Source organism: Coregonus clupeaformis, chromosome 30 (genome assembly GCF_020615455.1).
Source record: "Coregonus clupeaformis isolate EN_2021a chromosome 30, ASM2061545v1, whole genome shotgun sequence".
In the NCBI taxonomy this organism is placed as follows: domain Eukaryota; kingdom Metazoa; phylum Chordata; class Actinopteri; order Salmoniformes; family Salmonidae; genus Coregonus; species Coregonus clupeaformis.
The window spans coordinates 40475225-40491559 of NC_059221.1; the positions used below are offsets into that span (position 1 = coordinate 40475225).

Consider the following 16335-nt stretch of genomic DNA (forward strand, 5'->3'; position numbering starts at 1 on the left):
GCTACATGGTATTAACCCTCCCTCTCCTCCCACCAGGCTACATGGTATTAACCTTCCCTCTCCTCCCACCAGGCTACATGGTACTAACCCTCCCTCTCCTCCCACCAGGCTACATGGTATTAACCCTCCCTCTCCTCCCACCAGGCTACATGATATTAACCCTCCCTCTCCTCCCACCAGGCTACATGATATTAACCCTCCCTCTCCCCCCACCAGGCTACATGGTATTAACCCTCCCTCTCCCCCCACCAGGCTACATGATATTAACCCTCCCTCTCCTCCCACCAGGCTACATGGTATTAACCCTCCCTCTCCTCCCACCAGGCTACATGGTATTAACCCTCCCTCTCCTCCCACCAGGCTACATGGTATTAACCCTCCCTCTCCCCCCACCAGGCTACATGGTATTAACCTTCCCTCTCCCCCCACCAGGCTACATGGTACTAACCTTCCCTCTCCTCCCACCAGGCTACATGGTACTAACCTTCCCTCTCCTCCCACCAGGCTACATGGTGGTGCCTGCGGGCGGAGGGGGCACTTTCCTGGGCGGCTACATCGTGAAGAAGCTGAACCTACGTTGCCGTGGCATCATTAGGTTCTGCATGGTGTGTGCGCTCATCAGTCTACTGGCCATATTCATCTTCCTCATCCACTGTCCCAACATCCCCATGGCCGGGGTGACTTCCCCCTACCGCAGCAACCTGCCACCGGGCCATCAGTACAACAAGGAGTACAATGAACAGTACTATGAGCAAGCCAACAACCTCCGCAACAGGTAAGCCCAGACCAGGCCCGGTGGAGAGACCATCTGTGTCCATTAGAAGGAATATTTGACATTATTTCGTCATACCTATTATTTTGAGTACAAAGGAATGGAATGTTAGCTGAACAGACTGGTAGGGCTGTGACGGTCATGGAATTTTGCATGGCGGTAATTGGCAAGCCAAATGGCCACGGTCTCCATAATAACCGTTCGAATAGAAAAATAATAATTGAAATAAAATAATTATAATTATATACAGTACCAGTCAAAAGTTTGGACACACCTACTCATTCAAGGGTTTTTCTTTATTTTTACTATTTTCTACATAGTAGAATAATCAAAACAATGAAATAACACATATGGAATCATGTAGTAACCAAACAAGTGTTAAACAAATCAAAATATATTTTATATTTGAGATTCTTCAAATAGCCACCCTTTACCTTGATGACAGCTTTGCACACTCTTGGCATTCTCTCAACCAGCTTCACCTTCAATGCTTTTCCAACAGTCTTGAAGGAGTTCCCACATATGCTGAGCACTTGTTGGCTGCTTTTCCTTCACTCTGCCGTCCGACTCATCCCAAACCATCTCAATTGGGTTGAGGTCAGGGGATTGTGGAGGCCAGGTCATCATGTTGCAGCACTCCATCACTCTCCTTCTTGATAAAATAGCCCTTACACAACCTGGAGGTGTGTTGGGTCATTGTCCTGTTGAAAAACAAGTGATAGTCCCACTAAGCCCAAACCAGATGGGATGGCGTTTCGCTGCAGAATGCTGTGGTAGCCATGCTGGTTAAGTGTGCCTTGAATTCTAAATAAATCACAGACAGTGTCACCAGCAAAGCACCCCCACACCATAACACCTCCTCCTCCATGCTTTACGGTGGGAACTACAAATGCGGAGATAATCCGTTCACCCACACTGCGTCTCACAAAGACACGGCGGTTGGAACCAAAAATCTCAAATTTGGACTCCAGACCAAAGGACACATTTCCACTGGTCTAATGTCCATTGCTACTGTTTCTTGGCCGAAGCAGGTCTCTTATTCTTATTGGTGTCCTTTAGTAGTAGTTTATTTGCAGCAATTTGACCATGAAGGCCTGATTCACACAGTCCCCTCTGAACAGTTGATGTTGAGATTTGTGTGTGACTTGAACTCTGTGAAGCATTTATTTGGGCTGCTATTTCTAAGGCTGGTAACTCTAATGAACTTATCCTCTGCAGCAGAGGTAACTCTGGGTCTTCCATTCCTGTGGTGGTCCTCATGACAGACAGTTTCATCATAGCACTTGATGGTATTTGCGACTGCACTTGAAGAAACTTTCAAAGTTCTTGAAATGTTCTGTATTGACTGACCTTCATGTCTTAAAGTAATGATGGACTGTCGTTTCTCTTTGCTTATTTGAGCTGTTCTTGACACAATATGGACTTGGTCTTTTACCAAATAGGGCTATCTTCTGTATACCCCCCCTCCCCTTGTCACAACACAACTGATTGGCTCAGATACATTAAGAAGGATAGACATTCCACACATTAACATTTAAGGAATGCATACCTGTTAATTGAATGCATTCCAGGTGACTACCTCATCAAGCTGGTTGAGAGAATGCCAAGAGTGTGCAAAGCTGTCATCAAGGCAAAGGGTGGCTACTTTGAAGAATCTAAAATAAAAAGTTTGTTGTTGTTTAACACTTTTTTGGTTACTACCTGATTCTATATGCGTTATTTCATCGTTTTGATGTCTTCACTATTATTCTACAATGTAGAAAATAGTAAAAGTAAAGAAAAAACCTTGAGTGAGTTGGTGTGTCCAAACTTTTAACTGGTACTATATCTATATACAGTGGGGGAAAAAAGTATTTAGTCAGCCACCAATTGTGCAAGTTCTCCCACTTAAAAAGATGAGAGAGGCCTGTAATTTTCATCATAGGTACACGTCAACTATGACAGACAAATTGAGAATTTTTTTCTCCAGAAAATCACATTGTAGGATTTTTAATGAATTTATTTGCAAATTGTGGTGGAAAATAAGTATTTGGTCACCTACAAACAAGCAAGATTTCTGGCTCTCACAGACCTGTAACTTCTTCTTTAAGAGGCTCCTCTGTCCTCCACTCGTTACCTGTATTAATGGCACCTGTTTGAACGTGTTATCAGTATAAAAGACACCTGTCCACAACCTCAAACAGTCACACTCCAAACTCCACTATGGCCAAGACCAAAGAGCTGTCAAAGGACACCAGAAACAAAATTGTAGACCTGCACCAGGCTGGGAAGACTGAATCTGCAATAGCTAAGCAGCTTGGTTTGAAGAAATCAACTGTGGGAGCAATTCTTAGGAAATGGAAGACATACAAGACCACTGATAATCTCCCTCGATCTGGGGCTCCACGCAAGATCTCACCCCGTGGGGTCAAAATGATCACAAGAACGGTGAGCAAAAATCCCAGAACCACACGGGGGAACCTAGTGAATGACCTGCAGAGAGCTGGGACCAAAGGAACAAAGCCTACCATCAGTAACACACTACGCCGCCAGGGACTCAAATCCTGCAGTGCCAGACGTGTCCCCCTGCTTAAGCCAGTACATGTCCAGGCCCGTCTGAAGTTTGCTAGAGTGCATTTGGATGATCCAGAAGAGGATTGGGAGAATGTCATATGGTCAGATGAAACCAAAATATAACTTTTTTGGTAAAAACTCAACTCGTCGTGTTTGGAGGACAAAGAATGCTGAGTTGCATCCAAAGAACACCATACCTACTGTGAAGCATGGGGGTGGAAACATCATGCTTTGGGGCTGTTTTTCTGCAAAGGGACCAGGACGACTGATCCGTGTAAAGGAAAGAATGAATGGGGCCATGTATCGTGAGATTTTGAGTGAAAACCTCCTTCCATCAACAAGGGCATTGAAGATGAAACGTGGCTGGGTCTTTCAGCATGACAATGATCCCAAACACACCGCCCGGGCAACGAAGGAGTGGCTTCGTAAGAAGCATTTCAAGGTCCTGGAGTGGCCTAGCCAGTCTCCAGATCTCAACCCCATAGAAAATCTTTGGAGGGAGTTGAATGTCTGTGTTGCCCAGCGACAGCCCCAAAACATCACTGCTCTAGAGGAGATCTGCATGGAGGAATGGGCCAAAATACCAGCAACAGTGTGTGAAAACCTTGTGAAGACTTACAAAAAACGTTTGACCTGTGTCATTGACAACAAAGGGTATATAACAAAGTATTGAGAAACTTTTGTTATTGACCAAATACTTATTTTCCACCATAATTTGCAAACAAATTCATAAAAAATCCTACAATGTGATTTTCTGGATTTTTTTTCCTCATTTTGTCTGTCATAGTTGACGTGTACCTATGATGAAAATTACAGGCCTCTCATCTTTTTAAGTGGGAGAACTTGCACAATTGGTGGCTGACTAAATACTATTTTTCCCCGCTGTATATAGTTATTATTGTTTGCACATTTTCTCCTTTCCTCCACTCCTGACCGCATCTGCGGCGTCCCCATTCAAGTCAATGATGTGGCTAGATGGGAGTACAGCTACAACCAGAATTTACTTTTCGTAGCAGGTTAGGAGAGCATTTTAGCTAACCCTAACCCTTTTCCTAACCTTAACCTAACTAAGTCTTCTAACCTGCCATCTTAATTATCCTAACCTGCTACGTAAAAGTAACTTCCGGTCATAGCTGTACTCCCTGTAGTCAGAATCTCAATTTGTGTCCGTATCTCCCCCTGAGTGTACCCATAGGAGCACAGCTAGAAGTAAAAGCCAGGTTGAAGATGGAAAGGTTAAGACAACGTTATAATTCCATACGGAAGCGTTCGAAAATAAACAGATTCATGGGACCAGCACCGTTGCTGGATTGTACAGGATTAGCAGTGAAAACGTGACCAGCGGTCAGGAAATCCACGAATAAAGTGTCTGTAAATAATTGTTTAAACGTCTAAATGAATAGAATGACAGTAAAGCAGTTATGCTATGTTTTCACTGAGTAGTTAGCTGAAATTCACTATGATTGTGTTTCTTTTTCACTCTGATGGTTAACTTTCTGTGCTGCTACCATTTACTCCCAGTCATTCCAAATGCGGAAGCTGGTCCCTTGTTGAATAGTGGCGCAAGGAGTCATGGGATAACCTGTATATTTTGAACCTAGAGTGTACCCACCAATATGTGCTGTGATTTCAACTCCGCTGACATTACAAAAAACACATTACATTGCATGAGCCACATCAGTTAACATCATTTGAATTAACATTCTACATTACCATGGAAAATATTGCATCACAATACCAGGCAGCCATTGTGAGTGTACCTATGAGTTTACCAGTCAAATTGCCAGGGTTAGAGGTTCCAAGCCCATTCTATTCATCGTTTGCTACAGCACCTTGCTTGTTTCAGCAAGGGGAAACAAAGTTATCACGTTGCTAAGAGTACATGTTATCGCCGATAAAAAAAATAAAAAAAATGTTTATGACGGTTATTTTATTTTCCTGACGGTCTTCATCCAACACCGTCGGTTACACGGTTGTACGTAATTGTGGCAACCCTACAGACTGGTGCACAGGGGGACCGACTAGAACTATGACACAGTATAATACTACTGCATACAGAGAGAGATATTGATCATGGATGTCATACATAAACAACCTTTCAACTCTATTTCTCTCTCTCTCTTTCTTTCTCTCTCAGCTCTTGGTTGGGGGACAACCTGACGGTGGGCTGTAATGCAGACTGTCACTGTTTACGAGAGCTCTATAACCCAGTCTGTGGAGCTGACGGTGTGATGTATTACTCCCCCTGCCATGCAGGCTGCAGGACCATCAACCACACTGAGGTCTCCACAGGCAGACAGGTAGCCAACCAACCCTTCAGCAAAGATCTCACTCTGATTACAGCTGTAATTGTTAAAAAATCGATAGGCAGGACAGAATCTGTGTAACAGGTCTACTGTCTGTGTTAGATGTGTGTTAAATGAGGATAAATTAAATAAATGAGTTAAATGAGATACAATAGTTAATGAAGATGAACGATTGGAAGTCAGTATACATGTTGACTCTGTCCCTTCTCTATGGTGTCCCTGGTCAGGTGTACTCTGGCTGCAGCTGTGTGGTGGAGGGGAACGTCACGTTGGGGCAGGACGGTCTGGCTCTGGATGGGAAGTGCACCAGCTCCTGTAGTCACATGCCAGCCTTCCTCACCTTCCTCTTCATCGTCATCTCCTTCACCTTCCTGTGTAGTATCCCTGCCCTCACTGCTACCCTCAGGTGAGTACAGACCCTAACCCTCACTGCTACCCTCAGGTGAGTACAGACCATAAACCTCACTGCTACCCTCAGGTGGGTACAGACCCTAACCCTCACTGCTACCCTCAGCTGGGTACAGAACCTAACCCTAACCCTCACTGCTACCCTCAGGTGGGTACACACCCTAACCCTCACTGCTACCCTCAGCTGGGTACAGACCCTAACCCTCACTGCTACCCTCAGGTGGGTACACACCCTAACCCTCACTGCTACCCTCAGCTGGGTACAGACCCTAACCCTCACTGCTATCCTCAGGTGGGTACAGACCCTAACCCTCACTGCTACCCTCAGGTGGGTACAGACCCTAACCCTCACTGCTACCCTCAGGTGGGTACAGACCCTAACCCTCACTGCTATCCTCAGGTGGGTACAGACCCTAACCCTCACTGCTACCCTCAGGTGGGTACAGACCCTAACCCTCACTGCCACCCTCAGGTGGGTACAGACCCTAACCCTCACTGCCACCCTCAGGTGGGTACAGACCCTAACCCTCACTGCCACCCTCAGGTGGGTACAGACCCTAACCCTAACCCTAACCCTCACTGCTACCCTCAGGTGGGTACAGACCAGACAGTCAAAAGAGAGCGAGAGAACTGTGGTATATTCTGTTATAACCATGTCTGAGAGAGTAACCTCAGTGTGTGAACAGTGAATCTGAACTGCTCTCTGTCGCCCCCTACAGGTGTGTTCCAGACAGCCAGAGGTCCTTTGGACTGGGGATCCAGTGGATCGTGGTGCGAAGTCTAGGTATTTCATGCTGTTGCTGAATTTGATTTGATAAATGTGGCCTTGTAGCCTGAGAGTCCCAACAACAAGCATTATATAATGTGATATGTTCTTCCTGAAGGTGGCATCCCAGGCCCGATAGCGTTTGGCTCTGTGATCGACATCTCATGCCTGCTGTGGCAGGACCAGTGTGGAGAGCAGGGTTCCTGCTACCTCTACCAGAACTCTGCCATGAGCCGTTATACACTCATGGCTGGCATCATCTACAAGGTAACTCAAGGCCTACATACTGTCTGGACTGTTGTAGAATTCTGTTATAGGACTTTCTTTATACTCGTGACCATATCAAATGTTTGTTTAACTGAGAGAGAATTCTATTCTCCCTCCTGTAACCATAGTGCATGTCTCATTCTCTATAACCTCCTGTAACCATAGTGCATGTCTCATTCTCTATACCCTCCTGTAACCATAGTGCATGTGTCATTCTCTATAACCTCCTGTAACCATAGTGCATGTCTCATTCTCTATACCCTCCTGTAACCATAGTGCATGTGTCATTCTCTATAACCTCCTGTAACCATAGTGCATGTCTCATTCTCTATAACCTCCTGTAACCATAGTGCATGTCTCATTCTCTAGACCCTCCTGTAACCATAGTGCATGTCTCATTCTCTAGACCCTCCTGTAACCATAGTGCATGTCTCATTCTCTAGACCCTCCTGTAACCATAGTGTATGTCTCATTCTCTATAACCTCCTGTAACCATAGTGCATGTCTCATTCTCTATAACCTCCTGTAACCATAGTGCATGTCTCATTCTCTATAACCTCCTGTAACCATAGTGCATGTCTCATTCTCTATAACCTCCTGTAACCATAGTGCATGTCTCATTCTCTATAACCTCCTGTAACCATAGTGCATGTCTCATTCTCTATAATCTCCTGTAACCATAGTGCATGTCTCATTCTCTATAACCTCCTGTAACCATAGTGCATGTCTCATTCTCTAGACCCTCCTGTAACCATAGTGCATGTCTCATTCTCTATAACCTCCTGTAACCATAGTGCATGTCTCATTCTCTATAACCTCCTGTAACCATAGTGCATGTCTCATTCTCTATAACCTCCTGTAACCATAGTGCATGTCTCATTCTCTATAATCTCCTGTAACCATAGTGCATGTCTCATTCTCTATAACCTCCTGTAACCATAGTGCATGTCTCATTCTCTATAATCTCCTTCTGTCAGGTTCTTGGCACGATGTTCTTCCTGCTGGCCAGCGTTCTGTACAAGCCCCCTCCAGAGTCGCCCCAGAGCAGCTGTGAGAGCACCGACCATGGGGCAGGAGACACCGGGGGAGATACGGGAGAGCTCTCCGTCAAGGACCTTCCACCAAAAATCATCGCCAATGTACACGCCAGGTTATGATGACTTCAGACCCAACCCACATCTCACTGCGCGTGTGTGTCGTGCCACTGCTTCCTCAACCACTGCCAGCCTGTGCCGGTCTCATAGCCACTCCCAACACACAGACACATCACCCCAGGGCAGGGCATGTCTAATCCACCTACTGACCCCAACTTCACCCCATGGGCATGCCCTCCATCATGTTGTCCCTGCCAGCCCACTGAACTTGGGGTTTGTGTGATGTGATGAAAGACTTAGACCAGGGTCACAGATAGGGTCAGAGGTTATTCTGAGGAGTAGGACAGACTTAGACCAGGGTCACAGATAGGGTCAGAGGTTATTCTGAGGAGTAGGAAAGACTTAGACCAGGGTCACAGATAGGGTCAGAGGTTATTCTGAGGAGTAGGAAAGACTTAGACCAGGGTCACAGATAGGGTCAGAGGTTATTCTGAGGAGTAGGAAAGACTTAGACCAGGGTCACAGATAGGGTCAGAGGTTATTCTGAGGAGTAGGAAAGACTTAGACCAGGGTCACAGATAGGGTCAGAGGTTATTCTGAGAAGTAGGAAAGACTTAAACCAGGGTCACAGATAGGGTCAGAGGTTATTCTGAGGAGTAGGAAAGACTTAGACCAGGGTCACAGATAGGGTCAGAGGTTATTCTGAGGAGTAGGAAAGACTTAGACCAGGGTCACAGATAGGGTCAGAGGTTATTCTGAGGAGTAGGAAAGACTTAGACCAGGGTCACAGATAGGGTCAGAGGTTATTCTGAGGAGTAGGAAAGACTTAGACCAGGGTCACAGATAGGGTCAGAGGTTATTCTGAGGAGTAGGAAAGACTTAGACCAGGGTCACAGATAGGGTCAGAGGTTATTCTGAGGAGTAGGAAAGACTTAGACCAGGGTCACAGATAGGGTCAGAGGTTATTCTGAGGAGTAGGAAAGACTTAGACCAGGGTCACAGATAGAGTCAGAGGTTATTCTGAGGAGTAGGAAAGACTTAGACCAGGGTCACAGATAGGGTCAGAGGTTATTCTGTGGAGTAGGAAAGACTTAGACCAGGGTCACAGATAGGGTCAGAGGTTATTCTGAGGAGTAGGAAAGATTTAGACCAGGGTCACAGATAGGGTCAGAGGTTATTCTGAGGAGTAGGAAAGACTTAGACCAGGGTCACAGATAGGGTCAGAGGTTATTCTGAGGAGTAGGAAAGACTTAGACCAGGGTCACAGATAGGGTCAGAGGTTATTCTGAGGAGTAGGAAAGAAGTGTCTCCTGATGACTTTGGGGATTTAAACCACTGAAAATACACACTTTATGGGCTCTAGTAAATCTGGATCACTGAAGCGTTACAGATTGCACGATGGAAATGTAAAGATAATTTCCGATTGAGACGACATATTGCAGCGTTTACCGTGAATGCAGTCTCCGCTAAAGAGGGAACATTGCCTTTAAATTTCAATCACGCTGTAACGCTGAACTTCCACGATACGGATTGAATAGAAGCCTTAAATGAGGTTTAAAATGTAAAGTAAAGTAGAATGAAAAAGGATTGTAGGTTTTGTTTTGTTTCCCGGTCATGTCTAAATTATGTGACATGGGGCAGTATCTATAGTATGGGACATGGGGCAGTATCTATAGTCAATCAATCAATCAATCAAATGTATTTATAAAGCCCATTTTACATCAGCAGATGTCACAAAGTGCTATACAGAAACCCAGTCTAAAACCCCAAACAGCAAGCAATGCAGATGTAGAAGCACAGTGGCTAGGAAAAACTCCCTAGAAAGGCAGGAACCTAGGAAGAAACCTAGAGAGGAACCAGGCTCTGAGGGGTGGCCAGTCCCCTTCTGGCTGTGCCGGGTGGAGATTTATAACAGTACATGGGCATTTAAGTATCTATAGTATAGGACGTGGGGCAGTATCTATAGTATAGGACATGGGGCAGTATCTATAGTATAGGACATGGGGCAGTATCTATAGTATAGGACATGAGGCAGTATCTATAGTATAGGACATGGGGCAGTATCTATAGTATAGGACATGGGGCAGTATCTATAGTGTAGGACATGGGGCAGTATCTATAGTATGGGACATGGGGCAATATCTATAGTGTAGGACATGGGGCAGTATCTATAGTATAGGACATGGGGCAGTATCTATAGTGTAGGACATGGGGCAGTATCTATAGTATAGGACATGGGGCAGTATCTATAGTATAGGACATGGGGCAGTATCTATAGTATAGGACATGGGGCAGTATCTATAGTATGGGACATGGGGCAGTATCTATAGTATAGGACATGGGGCAGTATCTATAGTATAGGACATGGGGCAGTATCTATAGTATGGGACATGGGGCAGTATCTATAGTATAGGACATGGGGCAGTATCTATAGTATAGGACATGGGGCAGTATCTATAGTATAGGACATGGGGCAGGATCTATAGTATAGGACATGGGGCAGGATCTATAGTATAGGACATGGGGCAGTATCTATAGTATAGGACATGGGGCAGGATCTATAGTATAGGACATGGGGCAGTATCTATAGTATAGGACATGGGGCAGGATCTATAGTATAGGACATGGGGCAGTATCTATAGTGTAGGACATGGGGCAGGATCTATAGTATAGGACATGGGGCAGTATCTATAGTATAGGACATGGGGCAGTATCTATAGTATAGGACATGGGGCAGTATCTATAGTATAGGACATGGGGCAGTATCTATAGTATAGGACATGGGGCAGTATCTATAGTATAGGACATGGGGCAGTATCTATAGTATAGGACATGGGGCAGTATCTATAGTATAGGACATGGGGCAGTATCTATAGTATAGGACATGGGGCAGTATCTATAGTATAGGACATGGGGCAGTATCTATAGTATGGGACATGGGGCAGTATCTATAGTATAGGACATGGGGCAGTATCTATAGTATAGGACATGGGGCAGTATCTATAGTATGGGACATGAGGCAGTATCTATAGTATAGGACATGGGGCAGTATCTATAGTATGGGACATGGGGCAGTATCTATAGTATAGGACATGGGGCAGTATCTATAGTATAGGACATGGGGCAGTATCTATAGTATAGGACATGGGGCAGTATCTATAGTATAGGACATGGGCTAGTATCTATAGTATGGGACATGGGGCAGTATCTATAGTATAGGACATGGGGCAGTATCTATAGTGTATGTCATGCCATCAGTATGAAGCGTTCCTTATATTGAGGGATGAAAGAGGTATTTAACACCCGTAAAACAACCCTGTTGTCTAGCCCTAACACAGATACAGCAGATCTTTATTTGGTCCACACTGAAGCCACTATTCAAATACACAGGAAAAAAAACATATTTTTCATGTCATAATATAAACTAATAACCACAAGTATTTAAAGGTACTTACTGTTATTATACCTATACCTAGTGAGAAAAATAACACTCATATATTTAAACAAATGGAAGAGCACACACCTGTTTATAACAGCTGCTATAGCACATGACAGTGAATGGCCTGTAGCAGGGTGCCATTTAACAGAAGACCGAGCCCAAGAGAGGCTGTGAGTATCATCCTGTCCACGTGTCCTTCAACTAGACAGATCCATGGGGCGATGTCATCCTGTCCACGTGTCCTTCAACTAGACAGATCCATGGGGGCGATATCATCCTGTCCACGTGTCCTTCAACTAGACAGATCCATGGGGCGATGTCATCCTGTCCACGTGTCCTTCAACTAGACAGATCCATGGGGCGATGTCATCCTGTCCACGTGTCCTTCAACTAGACAGATCCATGGGGCGATGTCATCCTGTCCACGTGTCCTTCAACTAGACAGATCCATGGGGCGATGTCATCCTGTCCACGTGTCCTTCAACTAGACAGATCCATGGGGCGATGTCATCCTGTCCACGTGTCCTTCAACTAGACAGATCCATGGGGCGATGTCATCCTGTCCACGTGTCCTTCAACTAGACAGATCCATGGGGCGATGTCATCCTGTCCACGTGTCCTTCAACTAGACAGATCCATGGGGGCGATATCATCCTGTCCACGTGTCCTTCAACTAGACAGATACATGGGGCGATGTCATCCTGTCCACGTGTCCTTCAACTAGACAGATCCATGGGGCGATATCATCCTGTCCACGTGTCCTTCAACTAGACAGATCCATGGTGTGATATCATCCTGTCCACGTGTCCTTCAACTAGACAGATCCATGGGGCGATGTCATCCTGTCCACGTGTCCTTCAACTAGACAGATCCATGGGGCGATATCATCCTGTCCACGTGTCCTTCAACTAGACAGATCCATGGTGTGATATCATCCTGTCCACGTGTCCTTCAACTAGACAGATCCATGGTGTGATATCATCCTGTCCACGTGTCCTTCAACTAGACAGATCCATGGGGCGATATCATCCTGTCCACGTGTCCTTCAACTAGACAGATCCATGGGGCGATGTCATCCTGTCCACGTGTCCTTCAACTAGACAGATCCATGGTGTGATATCATCCTGTCCACGTGTCCTTCAACTCGACAGATCCATGGGGCGATGTCATCCTGTCCACGTGTCCTTCAACTAGACAGATCCATGGGGCGATATCATCCTGTCCACGTGTCCTTCAACTCGACAGATCCATGGTGTGATATCAAGACACATGACTGCACTTTAAGACCTAATCAGCACTGATGAACTTAGATTATATAAGAGCTATTCTGGCAGCGTATGCTGGTTGTAGTGAACTGCTGGGGACAAATGCACAACATAGATGAGTTGCAGTATAAACACAAGACAACAGGCTTCTTACATTTTACATTTTAGTCATTTAGCAGACGCTCTTATCCAGAGCCACTTACAGTTAGTGAGTGCATACATTTTTTCATACTGGCCCCCAAGTGTGTCAAAGTACCATTGCCCCAATCCATTTTCTGTTTTGTGATCTTATTTTTTTCCAGATAATTGATGATAGAAATTAACAGCACTGTTTGTTCATATATTCATTTAATTTGATTGTTTTCACATTATTTGATATTGTCCCAGACATCTTTGTATATGAAGTAGAGGATGTAGCTGATGATTCGGAAGGAGTTTTCCCAGACCAAACAATCCCCCTAAAACTACCCTGTTCTAGAACGTTTTACAATATAGTTTTTGTCTTTATTTTTTATGTAACAGTAATATGACACTTTAGAACTCGTTGGCAATTTACATTCCTCATGTTTTTATTGTTTTTAATCTATTCCGTTTTCTATGCCTCCAAACCTGCTCTCCTCCGTTCTCTGACCTGATCCCTCCATTGGCTTGACCGCCATGTGAAAGTGTGTGTAACAGTAAACCTTTCTAGTCTTACTGTTATGTCTCCTCACTGCCTAGCACTTCTGTAAATGTAGTCTCATGGGTTTTGTTTTGCTACTTTTGTAAATGAAATGGAAACGTATATGACTTTTATTGAAATGTTTCTTAAGATGTTTTTTTAAAGCAACAGGTGAAAAACGCTATTATTTGTTTTGTTTTTGATTTTTTTATTACCATTTCAAATCATTGCATGTCTGCCCACTTCAAAATTCTCTTGCATGTACCACATATACACACATAACCCAGCAAATTATATATGTCTTCTCTCACTCCCTGTATCTCTCTCTTCCTCAAACACACACACACACACACACATGCATGGACACACACAAACACACTCTCTCATCCTCTTACTCTCCCAGCAGAAACAACAACTCTATTACCTCTCCATTACCTCCTGACACTTCAAAGACAGAGCCTCAAATATTGAAGCTTTTTCAATTCCAGGGGATTTAATTAATGTGACTGAAACAAGGATTTTTCCCTAGCTCAAATCACAGAGACACCGATACGGCGACCATTGGGCCAAACACATTGATGCATTTAATAGCCACCCGGGGCTCTTCATAAAGCAGTACTGAATAACTAAGCAAGGTCACAGAAGTAAAATACAAACTATGTGGGAGATAGGATTGTGGGACAAAGGATCAGTTTCCATGGATACTGTTGAGTCATGACTCAGTCTCTCTTGTCGGGTCTGTTTGGAGACATTACATTTATGACTCTTGGCAGATACACTCAGGGACACATTAAAGAACATGAAATACACCTACACGATCAAATACACATACGTTCAGAGAATCAAACACAATATTTCAAACATTCTGTATGGAAACCCATCATACTGTACAGACAGCGGAGACAAGGACCTTGCAAATGAAATAGACACATTCATATATAGACAGAGTTGAGATTGCATACGTAAGTAACATTGAACAGACCGAAACAACAGTGGATGGCGTGACCATAATGATACATTTAAGAAAATCACTGTACACCTTCATTCAAACTATACATTTGAAACTTGTATTCCTCGCTCTCTTTTCCCCTCTTTCTTAGACTCAGGAATAAACAACTTGTCGTCTAAGTTGTCACACAGAGTCTGCTGGTCGGTTAGAAAGATACAAAACAAAAGAGTCCCAGGTCTAGGAGGTGGAAGGAGGGGTCAAACCGTAGCCCTCTTCTCCTGCAACCTGTGAGGCCCACCGTCCAACCGTTCCAACGTCAGTCTGAGAATATTATTGCCATGGAGCTGTCTCCTAATGATGAAGGAAGGTTGCAGGGCTGAGGTGTGCTGCGGCACCAGTGAGAGCCATTGGCCAATGCCTCTCATCGATTCAGCTATGCCATACCCCCAGTCAGGAGACATTGATCTGAACACCTTGGATTATGTGCTGCTCTGCTTTGCTATGGAGACGGACCACAACACAGTGCCTTCAAGAGCTGAGGGGGAGTCAAGACCGATAGGTTTACTGTGTGTGTGCGTGTGTCTGTGTGTGTGTGTGTGTGTGCGTGCGTGTGTCTGTGTGTGTGTGTCTGTCTGTGTGTGCGTGTGTGTGCGTGTGTCTGTGTGTGTGTGTGTCTGTGTGTGCATGTGTCTGTGCGTGTGTGTGTGTGTCTGTGTGTGCGTGTGTGCGTGCATGTATCTGTGTGTGTGTGTACTGTAAGTGTGGTTGTGTTTAGAGGAAATGAATGCATGAGGAGGCCAGGTACAGTATGTGACTGTGTTTTAACGTGCCTTCATTCTATCATCCTCTACTGCTGTTGTGTTGAATGTTGAATGAAGAAGAAAAACACAAGAGAAACAACAGAGTGATGCTTTGTTGCATTAACATGTATTGAGTTTGCACTGCAATATGTATTATGTACATTTCTGTAAATATGAATTATGTGCGTTCACCTTTTTTGTGATTTACCAATGCATTTACCTTATCCAATTTTTGTTGGAAGTTAATTTCAATCAGCTTCATGCTTACTGTATGTGTCCTCATGTACTGTGAAAATGTGCAATGAATTACTTTCCGACCAACATGTGTAGTAGGTATAACGTTGCAGACCCACGCGTCAATGTGAATGAAAACTATTCAAGCTCAGGCTCAGTGGTTTTGAGTTGTTTCCCATAGTGACAGTAAAGTAAAACTCTACGATATTTTGGTATTTATTTCATTAGTCCATTGTTGATATAGTCCCAAAATATTTTGCATGTCAGCAATCAAGTGTCCTCTGTAGCTCAGCTGGTAGAGCACGGCGTTTGTAACGCCAAGGTAGTGGGTTCGATCCCCGGGACCACCCATACACAAAAATGTATGCACGCATGACTGTAAGTCGCTTTGGATAAAAGCGTCTGCTAAATGGCATATTATTATTATTATTATATATATATATATATATATATATATATATATATATATATCTTTCAAAATACAGAAATGCAGCCAGTATGATGCACGTTGCACCGTATAATACAAAATTCATCATACCGGCTGTATTTCTGTATTTTGAAAGATATGTATCTTGAAAACTTGATTGCTGACATGCAAAACATTTTGGGACTATATCAACAATGGACTAATGAAATAAATACCCCAAAAACATTTTTTCATCATTCAGCTGTACTTACTGTCAGCAGCCAGATACACAGATATGCTGTGTAACAAAATATTCCTTAGGTCAACAGTTGACCCTAAAGCAAAGGCAACAATTTCCCAAATGACAGATCATTGTGGCACTATTGTGAGACCAGAGTCACTGAGACCAACATCT

The 16335-nt window shown here is 44.2% G+C and overlaps 1 protein-coding gene across 3 annotated transcripts in view; it reads left to right on the forward strand.

Moving 5' to 3' along the window:
- Nucleotides 1-15115, forward strand: part of LOC121546015 (solute carrier organic anion transporter family member 4A1-like) — a 59565-nt gene extending 44450 nt beyond the window's left edge. The window contains exons 7-13 of one of the 3 annotated variants that reach the window (XM_041856982.1): nt 505-775; nt 5463-5625; nt 5859-6037; nt 6759-6823; nt 6924-7072; nt 8050-8222; nt 14632-15115. In XM_041856982.1, the coding sequence (XP_041712916.1) occupies nt 505-775; nt 5463-5625; nt 5859-6037; nt 6759-6823; nt 6924-7072; nt 8050-8222; nt 14632-14659 (1028 nt within the window). In that variant the 3' untranslated portion in view covers nt 14660-15115. Of the gene's footprint in view, nt 1-504; nt 776-5462; nt 5626-5858; nt 6038-6758; nt 6824-6923; nt 7073-8049; nt 9910-14631 lie in introns of those variants that run through there. The other 2 variants (XM_041856984.1, XM_041856983.1) reach the window with 2 other exon arrangements.
- The last annotated feature ends 1220 nt before the right edge of the window (nt 15116-16335 follow it).